Here is a 19,775-nt window from a genome sequence, read left to right on the forward strand (position 1 = left end):
TTAGTGCTCTTTAAAATCCATTCATATGGCGTACAAGTACTGTACTACACATTTTCTACTTCTACTGCACAGCTCAGAGGGAAATATTGGACTTTTTACTTCACTGCAAATATCTGACAGCTTCAGTTACTTTACAAATTAAAGTTTTTGCACACACAAAACAAACAAACATATGAAGAGTTTAGAAAATGTTTTGTTATAAATTAAACTACCCAACAGTTTACACAAGTACAGCTGAAACTATTAGTCGATTAATCAAATAAACAGAAAATTAATTGGCAAATATTTTGATAATGTTTCATGTTCACGTAAAACCATTTCCAGCTTCTCAGATGTGCAGATTTTGCTTTGAATGACTTTAATAACTGTTAACCTTTTGTCGAGCTGGATCCAGGATGAGGTGACATACAACGTGACTTAGGTTAACTCAGGTGTGCACACGCAGTTGTTTAGGAACCAATAGCCAATATTATCTTCACACACACACACACACACACACACACACACACACACACACACACACACAGGTGTAGCTGGGTGAAGAATAGCCTTATTTGGAGAGACAGTGAATCTCGTAGGTCTAGGACAGGATTAAATACTCCCTGCCAGGAAGTATCGTTGAGACGTGGTTTTCCACTGTGATCTACTCTTGTCTCCTGGTAGCTTCATTAAAACAGACATCCTGTGAGACATCCTGACTTTCCTGAATCCTCCTTCATCAACAGAGTCGGCCAGCTCACAAGGATTTCCTTCACACTGACTTTTACTTTTAATGCTTTAAGTACATTCTCCTGATTATGCTTACATACTTTTACTGAAGTAACATTTAACTCGTATTTTCCCTGTGTGGTATTAGTACTTTTACTCAAAGGTCGAGTGTGGAACATTTAGGAGCAGCTGTCGGCAGAAATGGAATATAATATTTATAAGTGTGTTTTCGTCAGTGTTTAATCACCTGAAAATAAGAGTCGTTGTGTTTTCGTTACCTTAGAATAAGCCGTTTATATCTACAGAGGGAGCGGGTCCCCTTCCACGGAGGCCGCCATGTTGCACCGCCATGTTTCTACAGTAGCCCAGAACGGACAAACCAAACACCGGCTCTAGATAGGGCCGTTTTTCTTGAGTTTCGCGGCCACCGTAGCTTCTCCTACACGCTTGGAAGGGGAGGGCGAGGCGAGCGGTTGCAAACTGCAGATGCCACTAAATCCTCAACGCTGGACCTTTAAGTAAAGGATCTGAATACTTCCACCACCGCTGTCTGTTAGAGCATCACACTACCACCACCATAAAGTCTCGATGATCCCCAAGACTTTTGGGAAAACACTCTGTGGACTGACGAGACAAAAGTTGAACTTTTTGGAAGGTGTGTGTCCCGTTACATCTGGCGTAAAAGTAACGCCGCATTTCAGAAAAAGAACATCATACCGACAGTAAAATATGGTGGTGGTAGTGTGATGGTCTGGGTCTGTTTTGCTGCTTCAGGACCTGGAAGACTTGCTGTGATAAATGGAAACATGAACTCTGCTGTCTACCAAAAACTCCTGAAGGACAATGTCCGGCCGTCTGTTCGTGACCTCGAGCTGAAGCGAACTTGGGTTCTGCAGCAGGACAATGATCCAAAACACACCAGCAAGTCCACCTCTGAATGGCTGAAGAAGAACAAAATGAAGACTTTGGAGTGGCCTAGTCAAAGTCCTGACCTGAATCCTATTGAGATGCTGTGGCATGACCTTAAAAAGGCAGTTCATGCTCGAAAACCCTCCAATGTGGCTGAATTACAACAATTCTGCAAAGATGAGTGGGCCAAAACTCCTCCACAGCGCTGTGAAAGACTCACTGCAAGTTATCGCAAACGCTTGATTGCAGTTGTTGCTGCTAAGGGTGGAGCAACCAGTTATTAGGTTTAGGGGGCGATCACTTCTTCACACAGGGCCATGTAGGTTTGGATCTGGTTTTCCCTTAATAATAACAACCTTCATTTAAAAACTGCATTTTGTGTTTACTTGTGTTATCTTGTTTGATGATCTGAAACATTTAAGTGCGACAAACATGCAAAAAAATAAGAAATCAGGAAGCAGGAACACTTTTTCACACCGCTGTATGTGTGGGTGTCCACATACTTTTGGCCACATGGTGTAGGAAGCTCATCCCTTCATTTGAACTTGACTTTAACAGTGTTTTCTCCTAAACTTTGGCTCGGTTGATGCAACTGAACATTGTGACAGTTGAGTCTTACAACAGTGTGCGTGTTGCTGCATAGCTTCAAAGCCTCACAGGAAACACAAACCTCAGGCCGGCCGTTTGAAAGTGAAATGTAACCACGGCGGCTTGTCGCGCTGATAAGAAGGACTGGACAAACACTGTATCTGTCCATCGCTGAGACACTGTGAGAAAAAAAGATCTTCAAGGACAAAATAAGATAAAACTGAAGCACAAAAGTAGCACCTCCTGTATCTCTTTCATCAATGAACCGACATGTGTGTTCAGTGCATTACACGGTGAGTTTACTTCGGACAACTTGCAAAATTAAATCTCAAGTGCTGATACAGTAGTCGAGGCCGATGCTCCGAGCATATACAGTCAAAGACAAAAAGAAATAAAATGGGGGAAATAAAGAACAAATATATTGCATCTTCATCAACTCTGCACCTCCCACAGTTAAAATGGTCCACAGTGAAGAGAGAGCACGAAAACAAACGGACAAAATGATTTTACAGGACAGCGACGGGCATTTTTTTAGCTTGCATTAGTGTAAATTTCATCGTCGCGCATTGAGACTGATTCCCAAAAAACACGTTAAGGTTACGCTGACTTTCAGTGGGACGAAACTGAACAATGACGCCCAAACCGGGCAGTTTATGATCTTAAAGGGGGAAATTTCAGGCTTTAAACGCATTGCACTTCCTTCCACGTACTGTATGAACAAGTCGTAGTAAGAAGACGCGACGCGGTGCCCAAGAGGTACTGAGGGATCTTTAGGAAACGGGTTTGATTCCCATTTAAGTGCCGACAAACCAGGAAACATGACGAAAAGGATGAAAACTGAGGCTGTATCCATTTTAAGCATTTTGAACTTTCTCTGATCCAATACTAATACTGCCATGTTAGCATGCTAACAAGGCTACAGTTAACATGTTAAGGTGTGCTAAGATCTGACATGTTAGCATGCTAACAAGGCTACAGTTAACATGTTAAGGTGTGTTAAGATCTGACACGTTGCATGTTAGCATGCTAACAAGGCTACAGCTAACATGTTAAGGTGTGTTAAGATCTGACGTGTTGCATGTTAGCATGCTAACAAGGCTACAGCTAACATGTTAAGGTGTGTTAAGATCTGACACGTTGCATGTTAGCATGCTAACAAGGCTACAGTTAACATGTTAAGGTGTGTTAAGATCTGACGTGTTGCATGTTAGCATGCTAACAAGGCTACAGCTAACATGTTAAGGTGTGTTAAGATCTGACGTGTTGCATGTTAGCATGCTAACAAGGCTACAGTTAACATGTTAAGGTGTATTAAGATCTGATGCATTGCATGTTAGCATGCTAACAAGGCTACAGCTAACATGTTAAAGTGTGTTAAGATCTGACGTGTTGCATGTTAGCATGCTAACAAGGCTACAGTTAACATGTTAAGGTGTATTAAGATCTGATGCGTTGCATGTTAGCATGCTAACAAGGCTACAGCTAACATGTTAAGGTGTGTTAAGATCTGACGTGTTGCATGTTAGCATGCTAACAAGGCTACAGCTAACATGTTAAGGTGTGTTAAGATCTGACACGTTGCATGTTAGCATGCTAACAAGGCTACAGCTAACATGTTAAGGTGTGTTAAGATCTGACACGTTGCATGTTAGCATGCTAACAAGGCTACAGTTAACATGTTAAGGTGTGTTAAGATCTGACACGTTGCATGTTAGCATGCTAACAAGGCTACAGCTAACATGTTAAGGTGTGTTAAGATCTGACACGTTGCATGTTAGCATGCTAACAAGGCTACAGTTAACATGTTAAGGTGTGTTAAGATCTGACGTGTTGCATGTTAGCATGCTAACAAGGCTACAGCTAACATGTTAAGGTGTGTTAAGATCTGACGTGTTGCATGTTAGCATGCTAACAAGGCTACAGTTAACATGTTAAGGTGTATTAAGATCTGATGCATTGCATGTTAGCATGCTAACAAGGCTACAGCTAACATGTTAAGGTGTGTTAAGATCTGACGTGTTGCATGTTAGCATGCTAACAAGGCTACAGCTAACATGTTAAGGTGTGTTAAGATCTGACGTGTTGCATGTTAGCATGCTAACAAGGCTACAGCTAACATGTTAAGGTGTGTTAAGATCTGACACGTTGCATGTTAGCATGCTAACAAGGCTACAGTTAACATGTTAAGGTTTGTTAAGATCTGACATGTTGCATGTTAGCATGCTAACATTTAGCTAGCCTGATAATTAGATCAGCCATTTTTTGTTCACTTAATTATTCAGTCTGATTATTTCTATAAACTGACTTTCAACCTGTACAGCTTCATCCATCTCATCCACACTGAGCTGAAACGATTAGTCGATCAGTCGATTAGTCAATTGACAGAACATTAGCTGACAATCAATTAATCATTTATCACTTCCACAGGTTCCAGCTTCTCAAATGTGAGAATTTTCCACTTCTTCTTCTTCGTGATACACGACTGTTAAATGAACATCTTTGGGTTAAAGTCACTTACGGCTCTAGGAAGTTATAACTTTCACTGTTTTCTGACATTTTAGAGACATATCAATTAATTGATTAATCGAGAAAAGCAGGTAAATAATGAAAATAATCGTCAGTTGAAGCAAAGGAAGATGACATCAGCATTCTTAATCAATCTACGAAGCTCTAATTGGCTGTTTTCCCATCAATTAACACAACACTGGACCTATTTGAATCACGGTAACACTTAGCTTGTAGTATCTGCATTAGCTTAGCGTTAGCTAAAATGCTAACATCAGCAAAAGTTGGCATGCGAACATGTGTACAGTTAGCATGGTACATTTCCAATTTTGTGTTGTTTGTACAGCGTTTCAGCGTAGCTTGTTGATGTTTAACATTTAACAGTTTAGCACATTTACATGCTAGCGTGAGCATGCTTCGTGTTAGCAATTCTCACATGCTCACAGTTAGCAAGTCAGCGTGCTAATATTTGGCATGTCAGCAATGTTGTGTTAGCATTAATTACTTAATTAAAGTACAGATGAGGCTGAATTCAGTCATTAGCTTTAGCGGTTTCCTGTTATAAACGTAGGTTTTTTGACCTGCTGGTGGCGCTAGAGGACAAATCAGAGGATCACCAAAGTCAGCAGGATTCCTCTTGTGGAGAACATGAATGTCTGCACAAGATTTCATGGCAATCCATCTGACAGTTGTTGTTCAGACCAATGTGGTGGAGCGACTGACGGTTAGCCTCACAGTTAGCACGGCTACAAACAATAACTTCTCACGTTTCAAGCTAAAGGGCCAGATTTCGTTTGTACGAACGTTGACGTCCACTCAGAGGGTTGCGACACGGTGCTGTATATTAACAGTTAGAGGGGGAATTAAACCGAAGCTGCGGTGACACAAAGGAAACGTTTCAATACGCGAAGAGGTAGTGAGGAAGACCTTCAACATAAACAAAACGCAAATACAGAAAACATTTAGTGGCACAAAATGAGTCAGAGTCAGGTTTCCTTTGCACTTCGAATACATGCGAGATGTTCAATTTGTATTCGTTTACCTGCATAAATATCCAATATAAATATCCAAAGTTCAAGTCTTTTCTAATCGTAATGTCCCGTCCGACCTGATAACTCTTCAGGTCTTTAGTTAAGGCTCTGGTTTCCAGTATGTTCAGTCAGCACCACCAGGACTTCGGGAGGTCGTCCTCATCTTCGTCTCTGGCTCAGCTTCTTGGCTCGCTGCTGCTTTTTGAAGTCGATAAGGCAGCCGGTGGCCTCCGAGATCGGAGTGAAGGCTCTGATGGGAGAGTTACTGATCCGGAGCGCCGAAACGCCGCCCTTCTGCTCGTCCTCCTCGTCGTCGTCGTCGTCCCGCAGATCAATGACGTCTCTGATGCAACAACACAGATCCAGGCCCGTTAAAACAGAACACACTGATAACTCACTAAACTATTTGTTTCCTCCTTAAATGATTTCATGTGATTACACACGTGATGTTTAATGCTGCAGCTATGATTACTTTCATTGTTGTTTAATCAATAAAGCGCTGAAACAATTTTCAGACATGGAATGTAAAACACTGCTTGCTTAATTTATCTGTTAAAATGGCTTTTTGCTATTCAGATGTGAAGGAAAAAGCCAAAATGCTCACACAGTATTTGTCAGCTGGTCCGCAGAGGAAGTCCCGTCGCTGTTGGTAAACAGCAGTGAGTTGAAAAGTTTAATGACATGAAGGAGGAAGCGTGTTTTCTGCTCTCTCACAGGCTGTTTGCACTGATGCGTTTTAAAAACTCGCTTCGCTTTTGAAGCCTTAAAAACCATCATGAGCGCGAGGGGGCGCTCACCTCGTTTCTCACACGTCGGTTTAACCACATGTTAGTTTATTAGCGATGCCGTTTTCTTTTGCAGCGATGAGCTAACGTGCAGAGAGCTGCTGCTGACACTTCAGAATCAGAAATACTTTATTGATCCCCGAAGGGAAACTCTTTGTTACAGCAGCTCGCCTTTACGTCAGTGCACACAGGAGAAAGTACTAGCAAACAATACGATACACTATAAAACACTATAAAACAGGTCAGAAAATACCAGGTGGGTATAAGTATAAGATAAAATAAGTGTGAAGCGCCAAGTGGGTTTACCGGCTGATGATGATGATAATACAGTATAATAATACAATGTAATAAAATAAGTAATAAGTAGTGGTGCATGTACTGTCGACATGTGTACACACACTTCCTGCGTGTATTTCACAATAAATGCATTTTAATGTGACGGCAGCGGCAGGCTTTTACTGCTGAACCGGATTTGGACATTATGTGCTTTCTGACAGGAAGTCATTTTTAAACTTCAAGCAATATATCAAATATCTTAATAATCTCAATAAGCTACACTTAACTCGACAGTACATGCACCACTGCTTATTACTTATATTATTACATTGTATTATTATACTGTATTATCATCATCAGCCGGTAAACCCACCTGGTACTTCACACTTATTTTATCTTATACTTATACCCACCTGGTACTTAATTCATTTTCTGACCTGTTTTTATAGTGTTTTATATCGTTTGCTAGTACTTTCTCCTGTGTGCACTGACGTAAAGGCGAGCTGCTGTAACAAAGAGTTTCCCTTCGGGGATCAATAAAGTATTTCTGATTCTGATTACATGTTTAATAAAAACGGCTCAGAAAACGAGGACTGACGTTAACCTAGCTGCATCTTATTAACAACAAAAGTTTAGCAGCCGGATTAAAAGACTAGAGAGAGAGAGGAGCTAAATTGTTTAGCAAGGAAAAACAGGCTGCAACTAATAATAATAATTCAAAGTATATAAAAAGTCAAAAATAAATAAACGCTCATCACAAGCTCCCGAAACTTTGATCTGATCAGCAGACAGGAAACCAGAATTATTTTACAATTACGTGAAACGTCTTTAGACCCTTTCTGCCGTAAACCTCGAAGAAGTCAGTGAAGTTTGGACTCGAACATAAAAACGCACGCACGTAAAGAAAACTACATTTTTAGACAGCTAATAGTCTGACAGAGGTGTGATTGACCTCTGCTACAGCAAGGCGTTACGACTGTCACTGTGAGGGATCCTGGATCAGATGTCCACAAAGATAAATGAGTATTGAAATCGTAATGTAACAGCGTTTCTAAGGTGTCTTACCCTGGCTGGAGTTTGGATCCAGACGGCCCGGCCTCTGTGAACAACAACATGTCAGTAAAATATGAAGTTTGACTGATTTGAAACCTGATTGTACCGCTGACTTCTGCAAAAACAAGTCAAGGACGTTGACGGTGTGTCTGGAAGAAGTTCGTGAGGTGAAAGTCTCACCTGTAAAGCAGATAATTAACGATCTGGATTCTCTCTAATTATCTTTGGGCCAAATGAAGGAGCATTACAGTTATCTTGTGATGTGAGCCCTCCCTTGGTGTGAGGGAAGTCTCAGTTTATTTCTCAGCTACGACACAATTCAAACTGGCACAGACACGGGGCTGCAACAAATGATTAATATCATTATCAATCAATCCAACGATTATTTTCTTATAATTCTTAATTACTCTATTAATCATTTTGTCTATAAAATAACAGAAAACAGTGAAAAATGCCTGTTAGACCCAAAGCTGTCGTCTTCAAACTGCTTGTTTTGTCCCACCAACCGTCCAAAACCTAAAGTTAATACTTTTTATTTTGTCTACACTGAAAGCAGACTTTGTAAAGACATATTTTGGACAAATACCTGCAGAACTAATGACGTTCCCATCAGCCTCAGCTGTACTTTGTGTTTAGTGCTAATTAGCAAATGTTAGCATGCTAACAAGCTAAACTAATATGGTGAACAATACACCTTCTAAACATCAGCATTGTCATTATGAGCATGTTAGCTTTGCTGACGTTAGCATTTAGCATTAAATCACCACTGTGTGCAGCCTCGCAGAGCTGCTAGCATGGCTGTAGACTCTTTAACAGACTCTTGGACTCACCTGAGTCCTCCTTGCTCTCTGTTTGCTCCAGAGCTGACAGCAGATTTCCTTTCTGGAAGGTCAGAATATAAAAATAAAAAAAATAAAAGTTAAAATAAACGTGAAATGGGTTTAGTTACATGTGATTTTGTGTTTCAGCCGAACAATAACTTATTTCCAACCCCGTGTCAGCTGTCGTTTTGCATGAAGGGGGGCGTCACCGTTACTGGTGTTATATTCAGGGTGTGGCGAGGCTTACCGCTGCAGTCTTTGAAGCCTGCCGCTGGATGCAGAGCTCCGTGTGTCTGCTGTAGTCTCCCAGAGCCACGGCTTTCTGACAGATGTAACATTTCTCTTGGTTCCTGTGGAAAACAAGACAGGAAGCGATGTGTGAAAACACCGAGCTGCTCCCGATGAACACGACGGGTCGTACCCACTTACTTGCCCGCGTGAGAGGGGTTGTCGGTCTCTTCGGCAGTCGCTGCTGCTCTCCTCGCTCTCTTCCTCCGTGGCTTCAGCGACACTTTAAACGGGGAGAGGAAGGTGTCATTTCAAACCATCAACGCAACAACACAAAGACGGCAATTTCTGCCATTCAAAGACATTTTCCTCTTCATCCAAAACCGTTTACTTTGACGTCACAAATGCTCGTTTCTCAGCATCAGTGGTGGAACGTAACTAAGCACATTCACCCAAGTACTGTACTGAAATACAGTTTTGAGGTACTTAACTTGAGTATTTCCGTTTTCTGCTACTTTCTGCTTCTACTCGACTACATTTATTTGACAGCATAAGTTACCAGTCACTTTGCAGGTTCAGATGAATAATACAAAATATAATCCACAAATAAAGTATGATGCATTATTACAGATTAAGATAAGGGGGGAAATTCACAAGCTAGCAGTGTGTAAAGTAATTAAAATGAGCTCCACCTTCAGCAGCTGCATTAAAGTGATGATAATTATAATCCAATAATATAATATATATTATTCTGAAATGTGCCATTCTGCATAATGAGTACTTTTGGTACTTTGAGTATATTTTGATGCTAATACTTCTGTACTTGCAGGACTTTTACTTGTAACAGAGTATTTCTACACTGTGGTTTTACTACTTTTACTGATGCTCAGCATCACAGAGACAGACGGGGTTGAAAGAGAAGAAGCAGCAAGAAACAGAAGCGCGGGGACGCTGTCTCATGATTATTGTTGTCACGACGCTGCTACGACTGTTTGTTCTGGATATCAACTGCAATACTTTACGATAAAGACGAGAAAAAACTAAATCACGAGACTCTTCCTGCTTCAGCATATCACCTTAAAAAGCTCAATGCTGTTTCCCCAAGTGGCCAAAAAAAAAAAGAAGCAGTTATTGCAGGTTTAATGTATCTTTACGGTTCAAGTTAGCTTGAATAAAGTCCATAGCTTATAACCTTTACTCCCTACAAATGGTGTTCTTAATCCACAGTTGCTGAGTGAAAGGCAACACGTCGCAATGTTGCGGGAAAAAAGAAAACATCTAAGATTTTTATCAATTTCAGGAGGGGAAACCCTGCGCTCCGTGTGATAGGAGAGATATTCTTATTTTTCCTTAAAAACAAGAACAAATCCATTCGATACAAGTCCTTTTTTGGGTTAAGTTATATGAGCAAATACGTGCTGAATAAAGCAGAAGCATCTCTGTATGTGTGTGCGTGTACGTGCATGCGTGAGTACGACACAGAAAAAGAAAGAGAGGGGGGCAAATGCACACAAATGTACATATTGGTCGTTCGACAATAACCGAAACTTACAGTTTGCAAGTGTCTTCTAATGTATCACAGGCGTTATGCGAAATAAAAAAAAGTTTCTGTCACCGTGGAAGTAGTCGGCTTCGGGCCTCCGCTCGTCCACGACGGCCACCTCTCCGTCGCAGTACGCAGCGTGCATCTCGATCTCCGTCGCAGGGAAGGATCCCTGACAGATGGGACAGTCCACGTTGGTCCCGGGGCTCCGAGGGACGGCGGCTGGGTCCAGTTCAGGAGACGTCGACCCCTGAAGCCCTCGATCCTTTATCTCCTTCACGTCTGGATCCCCCCCGTCCTCCTCTACCTGCTCCTTTCTCATACTCTGTCCTCCGACGTCACTGCTGCCGACGGCGATGTTCGTTCCCTTCGTCTTTCTGTCCACTGGGCCTGAAAACAGTCACATACACTCATTTTTCGGATTATTTCCTGATGACACGCTCCTTCATTTCCTGTGAAAAAAGGGTTTTAAAGTTTCCAGGCTCTACTGACTTCATTAATGCCTTCTGAAGCTGATTATTTTGCCCCAAACGCCATCCATACAACATCCATAATACTCAAAGAGTACAGGAGACTTCATTGGACCATAAAGAACATGCAGTATCTACCAACAAAATGTGCTTTCTCAGCTTTCTTGTCCATTTTAACTAGTTTTAAGAAAAGAAACTTAATTTTGATTATTTAGACTCCATAGTTTATAGCAATTTGATGACGCTATGTGTCTGCTTGTGCATCTGTAATTGCTATTTATACTGAAATCAATACAATAATCACCTTATGTATGTATGCAGATGATTTGGTAATCTTCTGTCCGTACAGCGCTGGCAATAACAAAAGTTATTGAAGGTTTGCTCACAGCATGGCATTGATTTGGACATCAGATATAATGCTAATAAGAGTAATATTAGGACTGTTACAAGTAAAGAAGACAGAAAATTAGCATTCACTTATCTGGTATTGCTCTTAAAGTGTGTAATGACATTAAATGTCTCGGCCATCATACTGTCAATGACTTATCGGATGATAAAGACATCCACGGATGATATGGCTTGCTCGTAAATTCAGCATGTGCTCTGTGGTTACTGTGACGATAGCTTTATTTAGAGCATTGTGTACCCCGCTATATACTGCCCTTACTGTACTTAACGTGGCCTGTAACGCTGGCATTAGACTGTGTAGTGCTAGCCAAATGTTCATAAATGTCGGCGTGCCTACCTGCTCTGCCATAATACAGGATGTATTTATGTACAGATATATGTGCAGGCTGTCTGTCTCAGATAATGGCATTATTCTGGCCTTGGTCGACCCCGAGTTGAGCTCGGTCAGGTTTTCATCCAGACTGCGGAAGCCGCTGGAGCTCCAGTTTGTATGCGAGTGCAGTTTGCTGATTTCTGTCCTTTTGTTATGAAGTTGCATATGTATCGCTATGTATTTATTGTTTTTAGTGTATTTTGTATATGTTGCCTGCGCTATGGACCCTTTTTGTGTCCTTAATAAAGCCATTATTATTATTATTATTATTATTAACACAATTACATTTAAACTTGAATAGATTCACTGTAGATTTCAAGGTAGTTTACCCACACCACGCTGCGATGGCAATTACTGCTACTCTGCTAAGCTAGTTAGCTTTAGCAGGAGTTTAGGTTGTGATTGCATTTACCTACTGCCTCATTTATTTAACTGAATTACTAAGATGTCAGTTTATCAAAATGGATATTTAGGGAAAAGGAATTTAACACATTTGGTTTTAGTGTTAGCTAAGGCTAGCCGGGAGGCTCTCGACGGACCGGTACGACCTGCAGGGCGTGGGTCACCGGACCGACGGAGAGAGCCCAGAGTGACAGTAGGCTAGCTATCAGTAGCCTTGCTAGCTTGTCTACTTGTGTGCTTGTGCAGAGGAAAGGCAATCAGTACAGAAAAACACAACGCAAGTGTACTTTAAAATTAGTAAAACTCTCAAAAGACAGTAAACTTTATCAATCAATCAATCAATCAATCTGCCATCTTTCTATATTTTTTCACCTCTATTTAAATAAATCATTTTCTAAGCTTATTTTTTGGGGGCTTTGCAACAGCTGAAGAGAGACAGGAAATGTGGGAGAAAGAGGGGATGACATGCAGCAAAGGGCCGCGGGCCGGACCCGGACCCGAACCCGGGCCACTGCGTCAGGGACCCAGCCCCGTACGTGGGGAGCACTCTACCAGGTGAGCCACCGGGGCACGCCTACCTCTATTTAATTTTGACAAATTGTGATTTGAACAATTTGTTGAAATATAAACATGGTGATCAAGAGAGAAACATACTAAAGACCTGTAGCCAACCTCGCTCCACAATATGACTTTATATCCAGTATGAATATCCATGCAAACATATTCTAATTAACCGTATTCTGAAAACCACATTTGACGATCCTTCAAAATAAGTTACTTTTAAGTTTCTGTGTTATAGTTGTATTACCACAGATTTTAAAGACTGTTCTGTTCAGAGCTACAGAAATATCACACAGTGAAGATAAATACACAACAAACATCATTCAATTATCGGTTCCTACTGAAATGTGTCCATTGTACAACAGAACATCGTCAAAAACACAGTTGGCAGGGTTAATGGCGGTCAGCAGATTAGCTTGCTGCTAGCAGTAATGCTAGCTCGTTGGTCACATGAGAGCCTTACTGTGGTGCAACTTTAACATGCTATTTATATCACAGAAATTATACATTTCCATAGCGTGCTATTTTTTAATAAAAGTCAGATTTCAGTCTTAAAACTGCGTTTTGGCCTTATAGGGCAGATTTGGAGGGCAAATAAATAAATAAATAAATTAAATTAATCTATTTCCTGGCTGGTGGAGTGTGCGTCAGTGCAGACAAAACTACAAAACTCACCGTCCACCTCCACCTCCATCCCCTCCTCCTCCTCCTCCACCCGCGGCTCGCGCCCGGCCGGAGAATCGCCTCGGAGAATCATTTCGACCTCAGACAGCGTTGTGAGCTGTGGAGAAATCAAAGCAAGGTGACGGGTTAATTAAAGTAATAGTCCTGCATTCAAAAACAGTAAAAGTATGTAAGTATTATCAGCAAAATGTACTTAAAGAATCCAAAGTACTCATTCTGCAGTCAAATGGTCCATGTCAGTATAAAGTGCACACTATATAATAATATATATATATAAAGTTATGTTGTTTTAGTAAAAGTCCCACATACCAAACTGAATTTAATATCCTCTGACTTTTTGTTACACAAACTGATAATTTGATGATGTACTGGAGCACTGGCTGTATTTAAACTCACCTCTGCTCCGGCGTCAGTGGCCATCATCAGATCTTGCGTCCCGTCGTCGTCGTCACTCAGTTGCGTCTCTGTTGTTACAAACCAGAGAGACGCGCTGACCGTCAGCAGTTTATATCACGTCTAAATGTCACGAAAAATGCTAAATGTTGCGCAGACAAAAGGCATATAAGAGGCCAGCTTCTGATCTAACAGCGGCCACGTCTGGTGAGAATTTAATACAACCATCATCAGCTGATCTGCCGTCGGTCGCTCAGAAAACACAAAACTCTCTTTGCTTTCTCGAGTTTCAAGCTGAAGAACCAGTTTCAGAAAGCCGAAGTTGTTGATTTAAACGAGCCCGATTGAGAAAGCATAAATACATTTCACCACAGCGACAACTTCACACAAACTTCCTCCTACAGTTCAAGCACCTTAAAAAGGCGCGGTGTGCGGTTCTAATCCAACACGCGTCTTTTTGTTAAATTCAGCGAATATCTCCTCTCGGTCCGCTAGCTGTGCGTTCGGTGCGAGCGCTGAAAAAACTCTGTAAACGGGAAACAAACAAACTGGCTCGGACCGAGCCGCACAGCACTACTGCAGCCATGATCTGTGTGTCAGGTGACGTTAAACGACTTTCTAGTTTGCCAAGATCTGCTGCTGCTGTTGTGATGTTAGCTATAGCAGCAGGAGAGTTGTGAGCGTCGCTGTCTGGAGCTGCTGTGCTCACTCTGGGAAACCGCCTCGTCCTCTCTGGCTGTTAGCTTCGCAGCAGCAACTGTAGCGACAGTTTGCTAACCCACAACCTAGCTAACGTTAGATATATTACTTGCTGTGTCGTTGTTCAATCTGTATCATGGTATTGGATTTCTCCAGAATCACATTCTCCACCTTTAATAACAGTCCAAAGAAAAGGCGGAGCTTCAGTACCTGGACAAACCTCACAGTCGTCAGTATCGACCCGTCCTTCTCCCTCATTCTTCTTCTCTTCTTTGTTCTCTCTTTCCTCCTCTTCATCCTTCTTGTCTCCTTCCTCTTCTGCCTCAGCTGGAGAGGCATCGGCTGGTTCACGCGTTTTTTTGCCTCCCAGTCTGAGGCCACGCCTGAAAAAAATAAATACAGTCTAAGTTTAAATGCGACATAAAATACAAAATCTCATTTAATGGCACCCGTGTACAGATCTCAGGACACCACAACATTGTACTTACACTCATTTGTGTTAAAGAGCGACTCGCAGGTTGGCGACCCCCGTGAATCTGTGTGTATTATCGAAAACAAACCTCAAAAGAGACAAACTGGATGTGAGGGCGAGAGCGGCCAAGCTAAGGTCAGGTTCAACAATAGTAAATATGGATCCCAGTGCTAGTTTTGACACTGAAGAGGTTGTAAAAGTGTATTTATAAACGTGACAGCCTCATAATTATGAGCCTGTAGGCGTCCAAGAGACCGGGATTACAAGAAATAACAGCCATCGCCGACTTTTTCCTCCAAATTTCTGCTCTTATGTCTCGGAAAACATATTAAATCCTGCACTGACTTTTCAAATAATCATTTCCAGGAAACGTTAAGTATAAATTTAGTAAAAAAAATTCAACTTGCAAGTTGCTCTCGTGAGAATTTTCAACATGACTCGAGCTGTTTGTGTGTTTCTACGGGCAAAATGAGACCTAAAGGTCTGCAGTTCAGAGCTGATTAATCGATCGACAGAAAATGAATCTGCAAATTTGTTTTTTAATCGATTAATGGTTTTATTCATTTACATTAATCTCCCCGATAGTGAGAATGTGTCTTTGTCATGTATGAAAGTAAACTAAATATCTGGGGGTTTTGGACTGTTGGTTGAATAAAACAAGCAATGTGTAAACGTTAACTTGGGCTGAGGGAAATTACAACAATTTGTTTACATTTTATAGACCAAACAATTAATCAAGAAAATAATCGTCAGATTAATCAATAATGAAACTAATTGTTAGTTGCAGCCCCTACTGCAGTTGATCAACGGCTTCAGATGATTGGTTACATTTTATATCTACATCCTTTCTGTTTTGAGTTGTTTTGATTGGTTTCAGGTTCTTGGGAGCTCCTCATTTGTCACGTCTAATTGCTGCTCAGCTGATCCTAGAATCGATCAGGTCTGTAATCATTAAGGACGTCTCAGTCCCATTATTTCTTCTCAGAGGAATGAGGGGTTTGACCTGAAGGGGCCTGAGCGAGGAAACGCCGAACCATCCTAAGTCGAAGCCTTTATTGGAAATCTGTTTGTGATTGGACGCTTTCAAAGCAAAGTTTGATCTCAGCGTGGACAGACTGATAACAGGAGCGACTCGGTGTTACATTCCCAAAGTTTAGATTTGATCAATGATTCCTTTTAACCTTCATCTTGGCTCATAGTAGAAGAGTCTTTAGACTTTATATGAGTCAGGTTGAGCTATAATTTACTTTTCCATTTACCCGAAAACGTTTTGGCCACAGAATTATTATTTTACACGTCATTACCCGAATTATTAAATGATTCATTTAATAATAATTTAGGCACAGATGCAAACGATTACTACATAAAAACACGTAGCTGCCAGTAGAAATGGCTCGTGGTCGTTCACGGTGTCCGAGCAGAAAAGTAACTTACAAACTGGTTTACTGTTACCGACATGTCAACGTTACCGAGACGGGAGCGAGACGCTTCAGAGTGCGAAGTTATTAATTTGTAACTAGTTTATCTTTCATAGGTAACGTTTTAACTGAGCTCTGTCTCTACGTCACAGTAACAGCTTTATGCCCACTGGCTGCCTGGAGGGCGTCTAACGTTATTTTTAATTTCGTATTTAGGTGGACTTGTGGAAACTGCTCAGTTCGTGCATCACGACGCGTGTTACACAGCGATGTAGACGCGTTACGGAAGTAAAGGCTGGACTGCAGTCGGGCTGTTTTCAGGCAGATCAGGAGCTTCCTGTGAGAGAGGGTGGCGCCCTTTGGGGTGGACGTTGGGTTTTTTCACTCTGCAAACCTCTTAAATGCACAAAAAAGATAAATAACACAATAAAGAAAAGGGGGGGAAAAGCCAAAAAGCATAATGTGACCACTTTAATACGTCTACTCACTACTGAGTGAAACGAGGAGACATTTAAGATCAAAGAGAAGCGCCGTCTGTGCCGACGAACACGTGGATCGCGTCTGTTTCCCTGCTGCCGTGGACGCCGCTAATCGAACAGATCTACGTCTGTCACAGGGAGCACGCTGGCGTTTGTTCACGAAACACATCAAATAGTTTAAAATAAATTTAGCCTGGTCCCAGACCTCTGAAACGCCGCCCACAGCCCTGATTCGTTTGTTGCAGATGAGTGTATGAAGTGAAACAAAATCCCAAAATTCAGTCTGAGTATCAGGCGAGTGAATTGTCATTATTCTGTTAATCTCAAGTGTCATAAACTTTGTTCAATATTCACTTATAAAAAGGCAATAAAAGCCATTTCCCCCTCAAATTTCTGAATGATAAACCGCTGCTTCAAATCTAACCGATTCCTCAGCGGTCACGTTTGTAGTTCAGTCACATTCGTTGATTTTTATAATCAAATCAACGAGTGACATCTAGTGGCAAGAAGGCATTACTGTTACTGTACAGTGTGTTTACTGAGTCTGTAGTGAGCTAAAACTAGTGGAAAAAGACACTAAAAGCAATTAAAATGCAAAATAAAATCACTCAGTTTGTCAGCAAGGTTTTGATGGTCAGTATTATTACAGCATATCATACTACAGTCATGCTATCTTCTATGCTTTATTCGCTGTACTATACAATCTATTATGTTACACTATATTACTACATTTCACCTTACTTTATATTTTATATCCCATTCTATATTATATTATATTATTATTTTATTACATTATATTTCTATATTAATACAGACAAACACTAAGTATCATTACTTAATCATATCATATATTATTCTGGTGTTTGCTGTTAGCTAGACAGTGCTGCAGTATTAGTTTAAGTACAACACTGGTTTTTGGTACTGCTTGCCTTGTAATTTCGAGCTTAATTGCTCTTGTACAGTTTCTATTTTCATTTATTTTCTCATTTTTATTTCACATACTTCTAATCATACATTTTTTACTTTTCTCTATTTATTTGTACATATTTCCGTCCCTGCTGAATTTCCCCTCTGAGGATCAATAAAGGCTCATCTTATGCCATCTCTTAACCCCCAGAATGCAACACACAGCAGAAATAAAGCAGCTTCTCACAGCTGATAAAAAATTAAATTATTGTGGACAGTAAAGCTGAGATGACAGAAACATTTATCTTAATATTTATCTTTCGTCCTTTTAAATGTTTGTTTTTAAAGTGGACAGCCCATCTCGTACCTAAGTGTGTGTTTTTGTTTTTTTGTCTTTTATTAAAATTGCATCTTTCCTCTTGATTTGGGAAATGGGAGAATAAAATACATAAAAAAGAATTACTGCTACTTCTCAAGTTTTCAATTTGATGACATCCATCAACACAGACCCTGCATCGGTTTCTGTTTCCGCAAAACAGAAAGTACATTAATTTCTACCAAAACAGTGCATCAGCACATGCTGTGTAATTATTAGTTAGTTTATAGTAAATATTGACACAGTCTTTGTAATCTTGATTATCTGAGAATTTCACTACAGATTGTTCGATTTGTCTTTTATGCACAAACGTCTTATTATACCACACTTTGTATTTCTGTTTGATCCCGTGTGACCACGGAGGCTAACAGGATGCTAACAGCATGCTAACAACGAATTTTTCCACTGCAGAAGAAGAGCTGGTAAAGGTTTACCTTCGAGGGACGGGCTGTTGAGGTGATTCAGCAGGAGACTCAGGTGACGCAGGAGATTTCTAGGAAAAAAATGCACAATGCTTGTTGAATTAGTCGCAATGAATTTAACTGATTCTAAACAGGTAGCAGCAGCTTCGTTTTTGTTCATTTTATGCCCGTTGGTGTCTTCAGCTCACAGCGGGGAGGAACAGCGTACATGTTCGAGATCAATAACTTAATCTCATCGGCTTAAAGTTACAAAACAGACACGGCGAGTCAAACCGAGAAGGTGCGCAAATATTTGAGCACGATCCTTTTGTGAAGATGTGTGGGATTTATGGTTCACTGGTGGTGGAAAGCAACTAAGTACATTTACGCAACTACAACACTGGCTATTTCCATTTTCTGCTACTTTATACTTTTTTCTCCACTACATTTGTCTGACAGCTAGTTACTAGTTATAAAATACAACGTATTGTTAAATATTAAACCAGTGGCTCCCAGACTTTACGGGGGTCGGAGGGCAGATTTGAGGGGTTGAGAGATGATTTACAGGATAAGACAGAAGAAAAGTGCAGTTCTCAACTCGTTTTCTTCTCGTTAAATACTGAATATGGCTTTAAAAGTCAAGTCCAAAAAAAAGAAAACAGATTTGTATATCGGAACTTTGTTTTTTCTTCTTTCCGATTATCTATTTATTAATCTATCGACTGTTTTACCGATTAATCTAATCGATTAATTTTCCTCCAAAGAAATCAAACTGAGCATTTAATCTGAGCTGATTTCATTTTGACAAACTGTATGTCGTTGTATAATGCAGCCCAAAACAAAATGCAAACACAGGTTTACATAGTAAAGTGCAAAACTGCAGGTTTAAACTCCAACGTGGTAAAAATAAACACACGCACCGTCAGTCATCGTAAAAGATTTTAACCATAAAATGTTCTTAAACACTTATTCATTCATTCATCAGCAAGCAGACGACTTAATTTCCTGTATATTAACAAGCTCTCCTTACGAACGATATGACAACACTATGGTTTCAGAAACGCAACCCGACGCCACGCTGCGGTGGCCAGACCGGCGATCAGACCGGTCAAACGGCGCCACGGTCAGTAAACCAGTTCATGAACCAGACTACGATGCTCTCCCAGTCGTGTCCTCGCTCGGTTTATTTCGTGACGTCTGTGTCTGGCTTACCGTCTGCGCTGAAAAACAGCGACAGCAAGAAGCTTAGTTTGGTTTGTGTTTGTTTGTTTGTTTGAGAGAGAGAG

At 40.8% G+C, this 19,775-nt stretch overlaps 1 protein-coding gene across 8 annotated transcripts in view; it reads right to left on the reverse strand.

Annotated features, from left to right (window-relative positions):
• Positions 1 to 2,482: 2,482 nt before the first annotated feature.
• The window catches only part of uimc1 (ubiquitin interaction motif containing 1), a 28,961-nt gene continuing 11,668 nt past the window's right edge, over positions 2,483 to 19,775 (reverse strand). For 6 of the 8 annotated variants that reach the window (XM_044221185.1, XM_044221184.1, XM_044221190.1 and 3 more), the window contains 11 exons: positions 18,523 to 18,581; positions 14,648 to 14,820; positions 13,742 to 13,809; positions 13,337 to 13,442; positions 10,520 to 10,837; positions 9,106 to 9,187; positions 8,924 to 9,026; positions 8,686 to 8,737; positions 7,868 to 7,901; positions 6,346 to 6,384; positions 2,483 to 6,084 (listed from right to left, as the gene is read on the reverse strand). In XM_044221185.1, the coding sequence (XP_044077120.1) occupies positions 5,901 to 6,084; positions 6,346 to 6,384; positions 7,868 to 7,901; positions 8,686 to 8,737; positions 8,924 to 9,026; positions 9,106 to 9,187; positions 10,520 to 10,837; positions 13,337 to 13,442; positions 13,742 to 13,809; positions 14,648 to 14,820; positions 18,523 to 18,581 (1,218 nt within the window). In that variant the 3' untranslated portion in view covers positions 2,483 to 5,900. Of the gene's footprint in view, positions 6,085 to 6,345; positions 6,385 to 7,867; positions 7,902 to 8,035; positions 8,197 to 8,685; positions 8,738 to 8,923; positions 9,027 to 9,105; positions 9,188 to 10,519; positions 10,838 to 13,336; positions 13,443 to 13,741; positions 13,810 to 14,647; positions 14,821 to 18,522; positions 18,582 to 19,775 lie in introns of all 8 variants that reach the window. The other 2 variants (XR_006380599.1, XM_044221186.1) reach the window with 2 other exon arrangements.

Source organism: Siniperca chuatsi, linkage group LG14 (genome assembly GCF_020085105.1).
Source record: "Siniperca chuatsi isolate FFG_IHB_CAS linkage group LG14, ASM2008510v1, whole genome shotgun sequence".
NCBI classification, from domain to species: Eukaryota; Metazoa; Chordata; class Actinopteri; order Centrarchiformes; family Sinipercidae; genus Siniperca; species Siniperca chuatsi.